The sequence below is a fragment of the Carcharodon carcharias genome, chromosome 28 (genome assembly GCF_017639515.1).
Source record: "Carcharodon carcharias isolate sCarCar2 chromosome 28, sCarCar2.pri, whole genome shotgun sequence".
In the NCBI taxonomy this organism is placed as follows: domain Eukaryota; kingdom Metazoa; phylum Chordata; class Chondrichthyes; order Lamniformes; family Lamnidae; genus Carcharodon; species Carcharodon carcharias.
The window spans coordinates 8,820,719-8,837,664 of NC_054494.1; the positions used below are offsets into that span (position 1 = coordinate 8,820,719).

Genomic DNA, 16,946 nt, shown 5'->3' on the forward strand with positions numbered 1-16,946 from the left:
GATCACTGGGGCAGGGAGTGACTGTCTGATGGAGATCACTGGGGCAGGGAGTGACTGTCTGATGGAGATCACTGGGGCAGGAAGTGACTGTCTGTTGGAGATCACTGGGGCAGGGAGTGACTGTCTGATGGAGATCACTGGGGCAGGAAGTGACTGTCTGTTGGAGATCACTGGGGCAGGGAGTGACTGTCTGTTGCAGATCACTGGGGTAGGGAGTGACTGTCTGATGGAGATCACTGGGGTAGCGAGTGACTGTCTGATGGATATCACTGGGGCAGGGAGTGACTGTCTGATGGAGATCACTGGGGCAGGGAGTGTCTGTCTGATGGAGATTACTGGGGCAGGGAGTGACTGTTGGAGATCACTGGGGCAGGGAGTGACTTTCTGATGGAGATCACTGGGGCAGGGAGTGACTGTTGGAGATCACTGGGGCAGGGAATGACTGTCTGATGGAGATCACTGGGATAGGGAGTGACTGTCTGATGGAGATCACTAGGGCACGGAGTGACTGTCTGATGGAGATCACTGGGGCAGGGAGTGACTGTTGGAGATCACTGGGGTAGGGAGTGACAGTCTGATGGAGATCACTGGGGCAGGGAGTGACTGTCTGATGGAGATCACTGGGGTAGGGAGTGACTGTTGGAGATCACTGGGGCAGGGAGTGACTGTCTGATGGAGATCACTGGGGCAGGGAGTGACTGTCTGATGGAGATCACTGGTGTAGGGGAGTGACTGTCTGATGGAGATCACTGGGGCAGGGAGTTACTGTTGGAGATCACTGGGGCAGGGAGTGACTGTCTGATGGAGATCACGCGCAGGGAGTGACTGTCTGATGGAGATCACTGGGGTAGGGAGTGACTGTCTGATGGAGATCACTGGGGTAGCGAGTGACTGTCTGATGGAGATCACTGGGGCAGGGAGTGACTGTCTGATGGAGATCACTGGGGCAGGGAGTGACTGTCTGTTGGAGATCACTGGGCAGGAAGTGACTGTGTGTTGGAGATCACTGGGGCAGGGAGTGACTGTCTGTTGGATATCACTGGGGCAGGGAGTGACTGTCTGATGGAGATCACTGGGGTAGCGAGTGACTGTCTGATGGATATCACTGGGGCAGGGAGTGACTGTCTGATGGAGATCACTGGGGAAGGAAGTGACTGTCTGATGGAGATCACTGGTGCAGGGAGTGACTGTCTGATGGAGATCACTGGGGCAGGGAGTGTCTGTCTGATGGAGATCACTGGGGCAGGGAGTGACTGTCTGATGGAGATCACTGGGGCAGGGAGTGACTGTTTGAGATCACTGGGGCAGGGAGTGACTGTCTGATGGAGATCACTGGGGTAGGGAGTGACTGTCTGATGGAGATCACTGGGGTAGCGAGTGACTGTCTGTTGGAGATCACTGGGGCAGGGAGTGACTGTCTGATGGAGATCACTGGGGTAGCGAGTGACTGTCTGATGGAGATCACTGGGGCAGGGAGTGACTGTCTGATGGAGATCACTGGGGCAGGGAGTGACTGTCTGATGGAGATCACTGGGGCAGGGAGTGACTGTCTGTTGGAGATCACTGGGGCAGGGAGTGACTGTCTGATGGAGATCACTGGGGCAGGAAGTGACTGTCTGTTGGAGATCACTGGGGCAGGGAGTGACTGTCTGTTGGAGATCACTGGGGTAGGGAGTGACTGTCTGATGGAGATCACTGGGGTAGCGAGTGACTGTCTGATGGATATCACTGGGGCAGGGAGTGACTGTCTGATGGAGATCACTGGGGCAGGGAGTGTCTGTCTGATGGAGATTACTGGGGCAGGGAGTGACTGTTGGAGATCACTGGGGCAGGGAGTGACTTTCTGATGGAGATCACTGGGGCAGGGAGTGACTGTTGGAGATCACTGGGGCTGGGAGTGACTGTCTGTTGGAGATCACTGGGGCAGGGAGTGACTGTCTGATGGAGATCACTGGGGTAGCGAGTGACTGTCTGATGGATATCACTGGGGCAGGGAGTGACTGTTTGATGGAGATCACTGGGGAAGGAAGTGACTGTCTGATGGAGATCACTGGTGCAGAGAGTGACTGTCTGATGGAGATCACTGGGGCAGGGAGTGTCTGTCTGATGGAGATCACTGGGGCAGTGAGTGACTGTCTGATGGAGATCACTGGGGCAGGGAGTGACTGTTTGAGATCATTGGGGCAGGGAGTGACTGTCTGATGGAGATCACTGGGGTAGGCAGTGACTGTCTGCTGGAGATCACTGGGGTAGCGAGTGACTGTCTGTTGGAGATCACTGGGGCAGGGAGTGACTGTCTGATGGAGATCACTGGGGTAGCGAGTGACTGTCTGATGGAGATCACTGGGGCAGGGAGTGACTGTCTGATGGAGATCACTGGGGCAGGGAGTGACTGTCTGATGGAGATCACTGGGGCAGGAAGTGACTGTCTGTTGGAGATCACTGGGGCAGGGAGTGACTGTTTGAGATCATTGGGGCAGGGAGTGACTGTCTGATGGAGATCACTGGGGTAGGGAGTGACTGTCTGATGGAGATCACTGGGGTAGTGAGTGACTGTCTGTTGGAGATCACTGGGGCAGGGAGTGACTGTCTGATGGAGATCACTGGGGCAGGGAGTGTCTGTCTGATGGAGATCACTGGGGCAGGGAGTGACTGTCTGTTGGAGATCACTGGGGCAGGGAGTGACTGTTTGAGATCACTGGGGCAGGGAGTGACTGTCTGATGGAGATCACTGGGGTAGGGAGTGACTGTCTGATGGAGATCACTGGGGTAGCGAGTGACTGTCTGTTGGAGATCACTGGGGCAGGGAGTGACTGTCTGATGGAGATCACTGGGGTAGCGAGTGACTGTCTGATGGAGATCACTGGGGCAGGGAGTGACTGTCTGATGGAGATCACTGGGGCAGGGAGTGACTGTCTGATGGAGATTACTGGGGCAGGAAGTGACTGTCTGTTGGAGATCACTGGGGCAGGGAGTGACTGTCTGATGGAGATCACTGGGGCAGGAAGTGACTGTCTGTTGGAGATCACCGGGGCAGGGAGTGACTGTCTGATGGAGATCACTGGGGTAGGGAGTGACTGTCTGATGGAGATCACTGGGGTAGCGAGTGACTGTCTGATGGATATCACTGGGGCAGGGAGTGACTGTCTGATGGAGATCACTGGGGCAGGGAGTGTCTGTCTGATGGAGATTACTGGGGCAGGGAGTGACTGTTGGAGATCACTGGGGCAGGGAGTGACTTTCTGATGGAGATCACTGGGGCAGGGAGTGACTGTTGGAGATCACTGGGGCAGGGAATGACTGTCTGATGGAGATCACTGGGATAGGGAGTGACTGTCTGATGGAGATCACTAGGGCACGGAGTGACTGTCTGATGGAGATCACTGGGGCAGGGAGTGACTTTCTGATGGAGATCACTGGGGCAGGCAGTGACTGTCTGATGGAGATCACTGGGGCAGGGAGTGACTGTCTGATGGAGATCACTGGGGCAGGAAGTGACTGTGTGTTGGAGATCACTGGGGCAGGGAGTGACTGTCTGTTGGAGATCATTGGGGCAGGGAGTGACTGTCTGATGGAGATCACTGGGGTAGCGAGTGACTGTCTGATGGATATCACTGGGGCAGGGAGTGACTGTCTGATGGAGATCACTGGGGAAGGAAGTGACTGTCTGATGGAGATCACTGGTGCAGAGAGTGACTGTCTGATGGAGATCACTGGGGCAGGGAGTGTCTGTCTGATGGAGATCACTGGGGCAGTGAGTGACTGTCTGATGGAGATCACTGGGGCAGGGAGTGACTGTTTGAGATCACTGGGGCAGGGAGTGACTGTCTGATGGAGATCACTGGGGTAGGGAGTGACTGTCTGATGGAGATCACTGGGGTAGCGAGTGACTGTCTGTTGGAGATCACTGGGGCAGGGAGTGACTGTCTGATGGAGATCACTGGGGTAGCGAGTGACTGTCTGATGGAGATCACTGGGGCAGGGAGTGACTGTCTGATGGAGATCACTGGGGCAGGGAGTGACTGTCTGATGGAGATCACTGGGGCGGGGAATGACTGTCTGATGGAGATCACTGGGGCAGGGAATGACTGTCTGATGGAGATCACTGGGGTAGTGAGTGACTGTTGGAGATCACTGGGGCAGGGAGTGACTGTCTGATGGAGATCACTGGGGCAGGGAGTGACTGTCTGATGGAGATCACTGGTGTAGGGGAGTGATGTTGGAGATCACTGGGGGAGGGAGTGACTGTTGGAGATCACTGGGGTGGTGAGTGACTGTTGGCGATCACTGGGGCAAGGAGTGACTGTTGGAGATCACTGGGGTGGGGAGTGACTGTTGGAGATCACTGGGATAGGGCGTGACTGTCTGATGGAGATCACTGGGGCAGGGAGTGACTGTCTGATACAGATCACTGGGGCAGGGAGTGACTGTTGGAGATCACTGGGGTAGGGAGTGACTGTCTGATGGAGATCACTGGGGCAGGGAATGACTGTCTGATGGAGATCACTGGGGTAGCGAGTGACTGTCTGATGGAGATCACTGGGGCAGGGAGTGACTGTCTGATGGAGATCACTGGGGCAGGGAGTGACTGTCTGATGGAGATCACTGGGGCAGGAAGTGACTGTCTGTTGGAGATCACTGGGGCAGGGAGTGACTGTTTGAGATCATTGGGGCAGGGAGTGACTGTCTGATGGAGATCACTGGGGTAGGGAGTGACAGTCTGATGGAGATCACTGGGGTAGCGAGTGACTGTCTGTTGGAGATCACTGGGGCAGGGAGTGACTGTCTGATGGAGATCACTGGGGTAGCGAGTGACTGTCTGATGGAGATCACTGGGGCAGGGATTGACTGTCTGATGGAGATCACTGGGGCAGGGAGTGACTGTCTGATGGAGATCACTGGGGCAGGAAGTGACTGTCTGTTGGAGATCACTGGGGCAGGGAGTGACTGTCTGATGGAGATCACTGGGGCAGGAAGTGACTGTCTGTTGGAGATCACTGGGGCAGGGAGTGACTGTCTGTTGGAGATCACTGGGGTAGGGAGTGACTGTCTGATGGAGATCACTGGGGTAGCGAGTGACTGATGGATATCACTGGGGCAGGGAGTGACTGTCTGATGGAGATCACTGGGGCAGGGAGTGTCTGTCTGATGGAGATTACTGGGGCAGGGAGTGACTGTTGGAGATCACTGGGGCAGGGAGTGACTTTCTGATGGAGATCACTGGGGCAGGGAGTGACTGTTGGAGATCACTGGGGCAGGGAGTGACTGTCTGTTGGAGATCACTGGGGCAGGGAGTGACTGTCTGATGGAGATCACTGGGGTAGCGAGTGACTGTCTGATGGATATCACTGGGGCAGGGAGTGACTGTTTGATGGAGATCACTGGGGAAGGAAGTGACTGTCTGATGGAGATCACTGGTGCAGAGAGTGACTGTCTGATGGAGATCACTGGGGCAGGGAGTGTCTGTCTGATGGAGATCACTGGGGCAGTGAGTGACTGTCTGATGGAGATCACTGGGGCAGGAAGTGACTGTTTGAGATCATTGGGGCAGGGAGTGACTGTCTGATGGAGATCACTGGGGTAGGCAGTGACTGTCTGATGGAGATCACTGGGGTAGCGAGTGACTGTCTGTTGGAGATCACTGGGGCAGGGAGTGACTGTCTGATGGAGATCACTGGGGTAGCGAGTGACTGTCTGATGGAGATCACTGGGGCAGGGAGTGACTGTCTGATGGAGATCACTGGGGCAGGGAGTGACTGTCTGATGGAGATCACTGGGGCAGGAAGTGACTGTCTGTTGGAGATCACTGGGGCAGGGAGTGACTGTTTGAGATCATTGGGGCAGGGAGTGACTGTCTGATGGAGATCACTGGGGTAGGGAGTGACTGTCTGATGGAGATCACTGGGGTAGTGAGTGACTGTCTGTTGGAGATCACTGGGGCAGGGAGTGACTGTCTGATGGAGATCACTGGGGCAGGGAGTGTCTGTCTGATGGAGATCACTGGGGCAGGGAGTGACTGTCTGATGGAGATCACTGGGGCAGGGAGTGACTGTTTGAGATCACTGGGGCAGGGAGTGACTGTCTGATGGAGATCACTGGGGTAGGGAGTGACTGTCTGATGGAGATCACTGGGGTAGCGAGTGACTGTCTGTTGGAGATCACTGGGGCAGGGAGTGACTGTCTGATGGAGATCACTGGGGTAGCGAGTGACTGTCTGATGGAGATCACTGGGGCAGGGAGTGACTGTCTGATGGAGATCACTGGGGCAGGGAGTGACTGTCTGATGGAGATCACTGGGGCAGGAAGTGACTGTCTGTTGGAGATCACTGGGGCAGGGAGTGACTGTCTGATGGAGATCACTGGGGCAGGAAGTGACTGTCTGTTGGAGATCACCGGGGCAGGGAGTGACTGTCTGATGGAGATCACTGGGGTAGGGAGTGACTGTCTGATGGAGATCACTGGGGTAGCGAGTGACTGTCTGATGGATATCACTGGGGCAGGGAGTGACTGTCTGATGGAGATCACTGGGGCAGGGAGTGTCTGTCTGATGGAGATTACTGGGGCAGGGAGTGACTGTTGGAGATCACTGGGGCAGGGAGTGACTTTCTGATGGAGATCACTGGGGCAGGGAGTGACTGTTGGAGATCACTGGGGCAGGGAATGACTGTCTGATGGAGATCACTGGGATAGGGAGTGACTGTCTGATGGAGATCACTAGGGCACGGAGTGACTGTCTGATGGAGATCACTGGGGCAGGGAGTGACTTTCTGATGGAGATCACTGGGGCAGGCAGTGACTGTCTGATGGAGATCACTGGGGCAGGGAGTGACTGTCTGATGGAGATCACTGGGGCAGGAAGTGACTGTGTGTTGGAGATCACTGGGGCAGGGAGTGACTGTCTGTTGGAGATCATTGGGGCAGGGAGTGACTGTCTGATGGAGATCACTGGGGTAGCGAGTGACTGTCTGATGGATATCACTGGGGCAGTGAGTGACTGTCTGATGGAGATCACTGGGGAAGGAAGTGACTGTCTGATGGAGATCACTGGTGCAGAGAGTGACTGTCTGATGGAGATCACTGGGGCAGGGAGTGTCTGTCTGATGGAGATCACTGGGGCAGTGAGTGACTGTCTGATGGAGATCACTGGGGCAGGGAGTGACTGTTTGAGATCACTGGGGCAGGGAGTGACTGTCTGATGGAGATCACTGGGGTAGGGAGTGACTGTCTGATGGAGATCACTGGGGTAGCGAGTGACTGTCTGTTGGAGATCACTGGGGCAGGGAGTGACTGTCTGATGGAGATCACTGGGGTAGCGAGTGACTGTCTGATGGAGATCACTGGGGCAGGGAGTGACTGTCTGATGGAGATCACTGGGGCAGGGAGTGACTGTCTGATGGAGATCACTGGGGCGGGGAATGACTGTCTGATGGAGATCACTGGGGCAGGGAATGACTGTCTGATGGAGATCACTGGGGTAGTGAGTGACTGTTGGAGATCACTGGGGCAGGGAGTGACTGTCTGATGGAGATCACTGGGGCAGGGAGTGACTGTCTGATGGAGATCACTGGTGTAGGGGAGTGATGTTGGAGATCACTGGGGGAGGGAGTGACTGTTGGAGATCACTGGGGTGGTGAGTGACTGTTGGCGATCACTGGGGCAAGGAGTGACTGTTGGAGATCACTGGGGTGGGGAGTGACTGTTGGAGATCACTGGGGTAGGGCGTGACTGTCTGATGGAGATCACTGGGGCAGGGAGTGACTGTCTGATACAGATCACTGGGGCAGGGAGTGACTGTTGGAGATCACTGGGGTAGGGAGTGACTGTCTGATGGAGATCACTGGGGCAGGGAATGACTGTCTCGTGGAGATCACTGGGGTAGGGAGTGACTGTTGGAGATCACTGGGGCAGGGAGTGACTGTCTGATGGAGATCACTGGGGCAGGGAGTGACTGTCTGATGGAGATCACTGGTGTAGGGGAGTGACTGTCTGATGGAGATCACTGGGGCAGGGAGTTACTGTTGGAGATCACTGGGGCAGGGAGTGACTGTCTGATGGAGATCACGCGCAGGGAGTGACTGTCTGATGGAGATCACTGGGGTAGGGAGTGACTGTCTGATGGAGATCACTGGGGTAGCGAGTGACTGTCTGATGGAGATCACTGGGGCAGGGAGTGACTGTCTGATGGAGATCACTGGGGAAGGAAGTGACTGTCTGATGGAGATCACTGGTGCAGAGAGTGACTGTCTGATGGAGATCACTGGGGCAGGGAGTGTCTGTCTGATGGAGATCACTGGGGCAGTGAGTGACTGTCTGATGGAGATCACTGGGGCAGGGAGTGACTGTTTGAGATCATTGGGGCAGGGAGTGACTGTCTGATGGAGATCACTGGGGTAGGGAGTGACTGTCTGATGGAGATCACTGGGGTAGCGAGTGACTGTCTGTTGGAGATCACTGGGGCAGGGAGTGACTGTCTGATGGAGATCACTGGGGTAGCGAGTGACTGTCTGATGGAGATCACTGGGGCAGGGAGTGACTGTCTGATGGAGATCACTGGGGCAGGGAGTGACTGTCTGATGGAGATCACTGGGGCAGGAAGTGACTGTCTGTTGGAGATCACTGGGGCAGGGAGTGACTGTTTGAGATCATTGGGGCAGGGAGTGACTGTCTGATGGAGATCACTGGGGTAGGGAGTGACAGTCTGATGGAGATCACTGGGGTAGCGAGTGACTGTCTGTTGGAGATCACTGGGGCAGGGAGTGACTGTCTGATGGAGATCACTGGGGTAGCGAGTGACTGTCTGATGGAGATCACTGGGGCAGGGATTGACTGTCTGATGGAGATCACTGGGGCAGGGAGTGACTGTCTGATGGAGATCACTGGGGCAGGAAGTGACTGTCTGTTGGAGATCACTGGGGCAGGGAGTGACTGTCTGATGGAGATCACTGGGGCAGGAAGTGACTGTCTGTTGGAGAACACTGGGGCAGGGAGTTACTGTCTGTTGGAGATCACTGGGGTAGGGAGTGACTGTCTGATGGAGATCACTGTGGTAGTGAGTGACTGATGGATATCACTGGGGCAGGGAGTGACTGTCTGACGGAGATCACTGGGGCAGGGAGTGTCTGTCTGATGGAGATTACTGGGGCAGGGAGTGACTGTTGGAGATCACTGGGGCAGGGAGTGACTTTCTGATGGAGATCACTGAGGCAGGGAGTGACTGTTGGAGATCACTGGGGCAGGGAATGACTGTCTGATGGAGATCACTGGGGTAGCGAGTGACTGTCTGATGGAGATCACTGGGGCAGGAAGTGACTGTCTGTTGGAGATCACTGGGGCAGGGAGTGACTGTCTGATGGAGATCACTGGGGCAGGAAGTGACTGTCTGTTGGAGATCACTGGGGCAGGGAGTGACTGTCTGTTGGAGATCACTGGGGCAGGGAGTGTCTGTCTGATGGAGATTACTGGGGCAGGGAGTGACTGTTGGAGATTACTGGGGCAGGGAGTGACTTTCTGATGGAGATCACTGGGGCAGGGAGTGACTGTTGGAGATCACTGGGGCAGGGAATGACTGTCTGATGGAGATCACTGGGATAGGGAGTGACTGTCTGATGGAGATCACTAGGGCACGGAGTGACTGTCTGATGGAGATCACTGGGGCAGGGAGTGACTGTCTGATGGAGATCACTGGGGCAGGGAGTGACTGTCTGATGGAGATCACTGGGGCAGGGAGTGACTGTCTGATGGAGATCACTGGGGCAGGGAGTGACTGTCTGTTGGAGATCACTGGGGCAGGGAGTGACTGTCTGATGGAGATCACTGGGACAGGAAGTGACTGTGTGTTGGAGATCACTGGGGCAGGGAGTGACTGTCTGATGGAGATCACTGGGGCAGGGAGTGACTGTCTGTTGGAGATCACTGGGGCAGGGAGTGACTGTCTGTTGGAGATCACTGGGGCAGGGAGTGACTGTCTGATGGAGATCACTGGGGTAGCGAGTGACTGTCTGATGGATATCACTGGGGCAGGGAGTGACTGTCTGATGGAGATCACTGGGGAAGGAAGTGACTGTCTGATGGAGATCACTGGTGCAGAGAGTGACTGTCTGATGGAGTTCACTGGGGCAGGGAGTGTCTGTCTGATGGAGATCACTGGGGCAGTGAGTGACTGTCTGATGGAGATCACTGGGGCAGGGAGTGACTGTCTGATGGAGATCACTGGGGTAGCGAGTGACTGTCTGTTGGAGATCACTGGGGCAGGGAGTGACTGTCTGATGGAGATCACTGGGGCAGGGAGTGACTGTCTGATGGAGATCACTGGGGCAGGAAGTGACTGTCTGTTGGAGATCACTGGGGCAGGGAGTGACTGTTTGAGATCATTGGGGCAGGGAGTGACTGTCTGATGGAGATCACTGGGGTAGGGAGTGACTGTCTGATGGAGATCACTGGGGTAGCGAGTGACTGTCTGTTGGAGATCACTGGGGCAGGGAGTGACTGTCTGATGGAGATCACTGGGGTAGCGAGTGACTGTCTGATGGAGATCACTGGGGCAGGGAGTGACTGTCTGATGGAGATCACTGGGGCAGGGAGTGACTGTCTGTTGGAGATCACTGGGGCAGGGAGTGACTGTCTGATGGAGATCACTGGGGCAGGAAGTGACTGTCTGTTGGAGATCACTGGGGCAGGGAGTGACTGTCTGATGGAGATCACTGGGGTAGGGAGTGACTGTCTGATGGAGATCACTGGGGTAGCGAGTGACTGATGGATATCACTGGGGCAGGGAGTGACTGTCTGATGGAGATCACTGGGGCAGGGAGTGTCTGTCTGATGGAGATTACTGTGGCAGGGAGTGACTGTTGGAGATCACTGGGGCAGGGAGTGACTTTCTGATGGAGATCACTGGGGCAGGGAGTGACTGTTGGAGATCACTGGGGCAGGGAATGACTGTCTGATGGAGATCACTGGGGTAGCGAGTGACTGTCTGATGGATATCACTGGGGCAGGGAGTGACTGTCTGATGGAGATCACTGGGGAAGGAAGTGACTGTCTGATGGAGATCACTGGTGCAGGGTGTGACTGTCTGATGGAGATCACTGGGGCAGGGTGTGTCTGTCTGATGGAGATCACTGGGGCAGGGAGTGACTGTCTGATGGAGATCACTGGGGCAGGGAGTGACTGTTTGAGATCACTGGGGCAGGGAGTGACTGTCTGATGGAGATCACTGGGGTAGGGAGTGACTGTCTGATGGAGATCACTGGGGTAGCGAGTGACTGTCTGTTGGAGATTACTGGGGCAGGGAGTGACTGTCTGATGGAGATCACTGGGGCAGGAAGTGACTGTCTGTTGGAGATCACTGGGGCAGGGCGTGACTGTCTGATGGAGATCACTGGGGCAGGAAGTGACTGTCTGTTGGAGATCACTGGGGCAGGGAGTGACTGTCTGTTGGAGATCACTGGGGTAGGGAGTGACTGTCTGATGGAGATCACTGGGGTAGCGAGTGACTGATGGATATCACTGGGGCAGGGAGTGACTGTCTGATGGAGATCACTGGGGCAGGGAGTGACTGTTGGAGATCACTGGGGCAGGGAGTGACTTTCTGATGGAGATCACTGGGGCAGGGAGTGACTGTTGGAGATCACTGGGGCAGGGAATGACTGTCTGATGGAGATCACTGGGATAGGGAGTGACTGTCAGTTGGAGATCACTGGGGCAGGGAGTGACTGTTGGAGATCACTGGGATAGCGAGTGACTGTTGGAGATCACTGGTGCAGGGGAGTGACTGGTTATTTTTCAGAGCAATTGATTTCTGTAATTATGGTGAACACTGAGTAAACATGATCCATTGGGACACTCAGTGTACAAGACAATTGCACATAAAAGTTTTTTTTTCATTCATTTTCTTGTATATGTGGATCTCTGGCTAGGCCAGAATTAATTAAATATCCCTAATTGCGCTTGAGAAGGTGATGGTGAACCTCCTCTTTCAACTGCTGCAGTCCGTGTGGTGTAGATACAGAGGGAGAGAGCTCTAGGATTTTGATCCAGTGTTCAGGAAGTAATGGCGCTCTATATCTAAGTCAGGATGGAGGGGATCTTGGTGGTGGTGGTATTCCAACGCACTTGCTGCCATTCTAGTTAGGGCTTGTGGATTTGTTGCAGGGTAACCAACTCCTATGAAATAATAAAAGGGACACTTCGACACCTAGGAGTGGTTGGAGATGGGTGGTGGAGTACGGCTGACCATGAGAAGGTGGGGGTTGGAGGGGGAGTTTGTGACCATGAGAGTGGGAGGAAGGGCGGTCTTGAGACCATAATAGCAGGGGGCAGTGGTGGTGGGGGCGCGGGGGGGAAATGGTGGGGGAGGCATTTAAAGCCAACTAAAACTTACAACACACCTTGCTGAGTTCCACCATTATCATCTGTCTGTTGGCTGATTCATTAGCTTGCAGTCATCGAATTACTCAGACTTACCCTGAACACTCCCACATGCAGTCTCCCACAGTTTGTTATAGAAATACAAAAAGCATCCCTTAAGGGACACGGGCCAGTCAAAATAAGGGACAATCCTTTAAAATACGATAAATAAAAGCAAAATGCTGCTGATGCTGGAAACCTGAATTAAAAACTGGAAGTGCTGGAAAAACTCAGAGGGTCTGGCAACATCTGTGGGGAGAGAAACAGAGTTAACATTTCGAGTCCGTATGACTCTTCTTCAGAGCTAAGGTGAAGTAGAAATGTGATGGAATTTATACTGTTTAAGAGGGGGTGGAACAAGTGGAGCTGGATAGAAGGTCAGGGATAGAAGTTAGGAGCTGAGGAGCAATTGACAAAGATGTCATGGGCCAGGATTTTCCCGTTAGCGAGCAGGTGGGTGGGGCCTGCTCACATGTGTAAAATGATGCGTGGTGACACCAGGCGGAACTCCCAATGTCACCGCGCCCCATTTAAATTTTCAGGTAGGCGGGGGCTCAGCAGAATCAGCTGTCCGCCCGCCGACCTGTCAGTGGCCAATTGGGGCCATTGACAGAGTCATTATTGTAATTAATGGACCTGCCCGTCCAACCTTCAGGCTATGAACCCTGGTGAGAATTAGAAAAAACATGAAACCTCATCCACGGGCGGGATGAGGTTTCATGTAGGTTTTAAAAAAATTAATTAAAGTTTTTTTTAAAGTTATGGGCATGTCCCAACTCATGTGACAGTGTCACAGGAGAGGGCATGTCAGGGAATTTCCTCTTCTATTTTGAATAATTTGTACATCAGGGCCGATCTTCCTGAGGCAGCACTTAGCCTCAGGGAGATGATTGCGCTCTTTTGTACGTATGTGTGAAAGTGCGCAGTCTCAGGTTTAGGGATTCCCCCTTGTCCGCACAGGGAGCACATAGCGCTTCCTTGCGGATGTCACGCTGGGCGGGCCTTAATTGGCCTGCCCACACAAAATGGCGGCGCACCCCCAATCGAGGGCACCGATCAGAGGCGCACCTCTGCACGCCTGCACTTCAACTCCCCCTGCCCTGCCCATGGACACAAGCCAAAGGGAGTGTTAATGGTTAAAGACTAAAGAAGGTGCTGATAGTGGCATCAAGGTAAGATAGCAGAATGTGTTAATAGCAGAACAAGGGTCAGTGCTCTGTGAAAGCACAACTTAGAAACAAGTGATAGATGGCCCTGTTTGGGGGTGTGGGGGGTTGTTGGGGAAAACAGATATAATAAAATAAAAAACTAATTAAAAAAAGGATAAATAAAAATAAAATATTTGGATTAAAAAGTTGGTAAGCTGCCTAGTCGGAAGATGAGGCGCTGTTCCTCCAGTTTGCATTGAGCTTCACTGGAACAATGCAGCAGGCCAAGGACGGACATGTGGGCATGAGAGCAGGGTGGAGTGTTAAAATGGTAAGCGACAGGGAGGTCTGGGTCATGCTTGCAGACAGACCGAAGGTGTTCTGCAAAGCGGTCACCCAGTCTGGGTTTGGTCTCTCCGATGTAGAGGAAACTGCATTGGGAGCAGCGAATGCAGTAGACTAAGTTGAGGGAAGTGCAAGTGAATCGCTACATAAAGTAGGGGACAGTTGGTCACTCTGTTGGGAGGTGCTGTGGAAAATGCTTGGTGAGTTGCTGCTGTGCATCCGATATGTAGTACACATTGCAGCCACTCTGCACCAAGTTTATATTAAAAATATGAAATGGAATAAAGGTGCCGCGCTGGGTTTGTGACCCTGTCTTTGTCCTGATGTTTTCAGAGCAGCCAGATAAACCGTCTGGATTCCGGAAAGTGAAAGCTCCAGCCACGAAGGTTGGCGCTTCAGTCGGGGGTGTGCAGAAGTTGCCCGTGTGTGAAATGTGTGGCTCCGGCATAGTGTAAGTGTGAAATATCATTTGTACAATTGTGCTGCACGATGACGGCTCAGTGGTAATAGGCCTCGGCACCTACTGGCTGGCTTCTTGCTCCTGACCACTGCCCAGTGACTGCTGCTGAACCCTGGCACGGGTCACCTCCAGGAGCAGAGTGGGGGTGGGGGGGAGGGGTAGCAACATTGAGGGGGGGTGCTGGAAGGTTCACAGGGAAACGTTGGAACCGCATCTGTTTTTATAAATAATTGTTTGGAGGCATTTAAACCTTTAAACCTCCCAGTGTTCAAAAGTAAACATTGCTCAGGACATCAGTGAGTCCCCCCCTGCTGATCTTCACAATCGTTCCACTGGATCGTTCACAGCCACCAGAGAAAGCAGACAGAGTTTTAGGGCTGGATTTTTTGAGACGCTGTTTTGCCCAACCTCACCACCCCCACACCACCACCACCAACACCACCCCACCTCACCAAACCCGACTAAAAGGTCACTCAGGTGCCCACCCACCAAAAGACTGGCTGTCCCGCACCCATTAATTGAGGGGCATTGATTGGCTAAGGGTGAGACTTCTGCCTCCTCATCTGGGGAGGAAGTCCTCTCGTAGAGAGCTGCTGGCAGGGGCAGGATGAGGCACTTAAGTCGCCGTTAATTGGCCACTTGAAGGCCTCAGTCGCTCCAAGGGGGTGGCTGGCCATGGGATACCTCCACCAGCCCCTGTAAAGTGGGAGACAGGTTGGGTGTGGGCGGCAAGGCAGTTATAAAGCCACATACTGCGTTTTACAAAACCCATGCCCCCACCGCCCCCCCGCCTCCCCCCCCCGGCCACACCAACCACCACCAGCCTTCGAACATTCCGATGGGGGCGGGGACCATAAAACCCAGCCCTTAGTTTAATATCTCATCTGAAAGATGGCACCTCCAACAGTGCAGCGCTCCCTCAGCACTGTAATGCACAGGTCCACCTAGATTTTGAGCTCAAGATTCTGGATTGGGATTTGGACACACAGCCCTTCCGAATTGGATGAGATTGTTACCCCTGAGCCATGGTGACACCTGATATTGAATGTTTAATGGGAAAAGGGAGAAAAGTATGTCAAGCAAGACCCCCCAGTAGTTACTCCAGTCCCGTCACAAGTAAAGGAAATGCCACAGCTGTATGATGATGAAAGCTCACAGAACCTGAAACGCAAAGTCAGCTTTGCTCTTCACAGGTGCTGCCAACCCTTCCGAGCATTCCCAGCATCTTCTGTTTCTATTTAAGTCGCACAACTTTTGACAGCTGTTTGGTTTGATCCGGGTTTTGCTGTTTCACTGGACTGATTGTCGTCGGCCCTTTGTGTAAACTGCCAGGCTTGGTCAGCCCAGAGCTCAGACGGACGTGTTAATGCCTGACGCTGCTCAGCTTTAGACCAAGAGCTTCCCCCCTCCACCTCCCCCCGCCCCCCCCCCCAACTTTATATGGCACCGTGTACCCGAGCCACAGACGGGGAGGTGCCAAGATCTCATTCCCAGAGTGTGCTTAACCCAGCCGCGCAAGAGAAAAGAAAATTCTCCTGCTCCTGATCGCAGACTTCATTGCCAGAGAGTGCACCAGTGCAGATATTAGGGGTGAACAGGTTTGGGACCTGATGTGATGCCCATTGCAGTTGAATATCCCGTCCTCACTCACATTCTAGACTGAACAAAAAAAAAAGCTTCAGCGAAGCACTGGGGGATGCCCTGGCTCCATGGACCCCACCCTGCAACAGCGACAATGGGCCTCAGCACCTTTAGGCCAAAATCCAGTTCCAAATTGCCGCACAGTGACTCAGTCCAACTGTCCTCAGCACAGGACAAAGGTTTGACAAAACGCAAACAGCTTGGTTAGAACCTAGATATTGCTGGCTGGGCTGAACTCCGGGTTTTTTTTTTAATAAGTTAAAAAAATTGTGCCTTATTGTAGATTCTTTTTTCAAATGTTGCAGGGGAATGATCGTGAAAGTGCGTGACCAGTTCCGTCACCCTGAATGCTACAACTGCACCGATTGTGGAACAAACCTGAAGCAGAAAGGACATTTCTTTGTTGGGGACGCGATCTACTGTGAACAGCACGCCAGGGAGCGGAGCACACCCCCTGAAGGCTACGATGTTGTCACTGTCTTCCCCAAGTCATAAGCCACTATCTGAAGCAACACTCACCAAACCCCTGTGAAATAAACAATTGAGCTTGCATGCTTACCTGTGTACAGGAGTTAACATTAACTACATTTGACACACCATTTTTCTAAAGAAGAAGTAACAAATTTCTGTAATCACTCAGTACAAATGCCTCTTGAATGTAATGAGACACCATTAAACTACAATTGGTTACCTCTTGGTTCCTTAAGTCCTGTTTTTTTCATCCAAGTCCTCCTCTAGGTTTCTTTCGAGTTCTTACTCTCCATCTGTCTAGAAAGGCATTGGCTACCTTTGGGGTACGTTTCCATGGGACTCTGCTCTCCCCACCCCATCACTGACTCCCCCTGCAGCTGGGGTAAAATTCCATGGGACCCTGACCTCTTCACCCTCTAGCTAACACATCTTGGGGTATAGTTCCATGGGACGTTTCTCTCCCCACCCCATCGCCG

At 53.6% G+C, this 16,946-nt stretch overlaps 1 protein-coding gene across 2 annotated transcripts in view; it reads left to right on the plus strand.

The window, feature by feature from the left end:
* The window catches only part of pdlim1 (PDZ and LIM domain 1 (elfin)), a 205,650-nt gene extending 188,961 nt beyond the window's left edge, over positions 1-16,689 (plus strand). For both annotated transcript variants that reach the window (XM_041176307.1, XM_041176308.1), the window contains 2 exons: positions 14,232-14,349; positions 16,305-16,689. In XM_041176307.1, coding sequence (XP_041032241.1) covers positions 14,232-14,349; positions 16,305-16,494 — 308 coding nt within the window. In that variant the 3' untranslated portion in view covers positions 16,495-16,689. The remainder of the gene's footprint in view (positions 1-14,231; positions 14,350-16,304) is intronic.
* Positions 16,690-16,946: the final 257 nt, after the last annotated feature.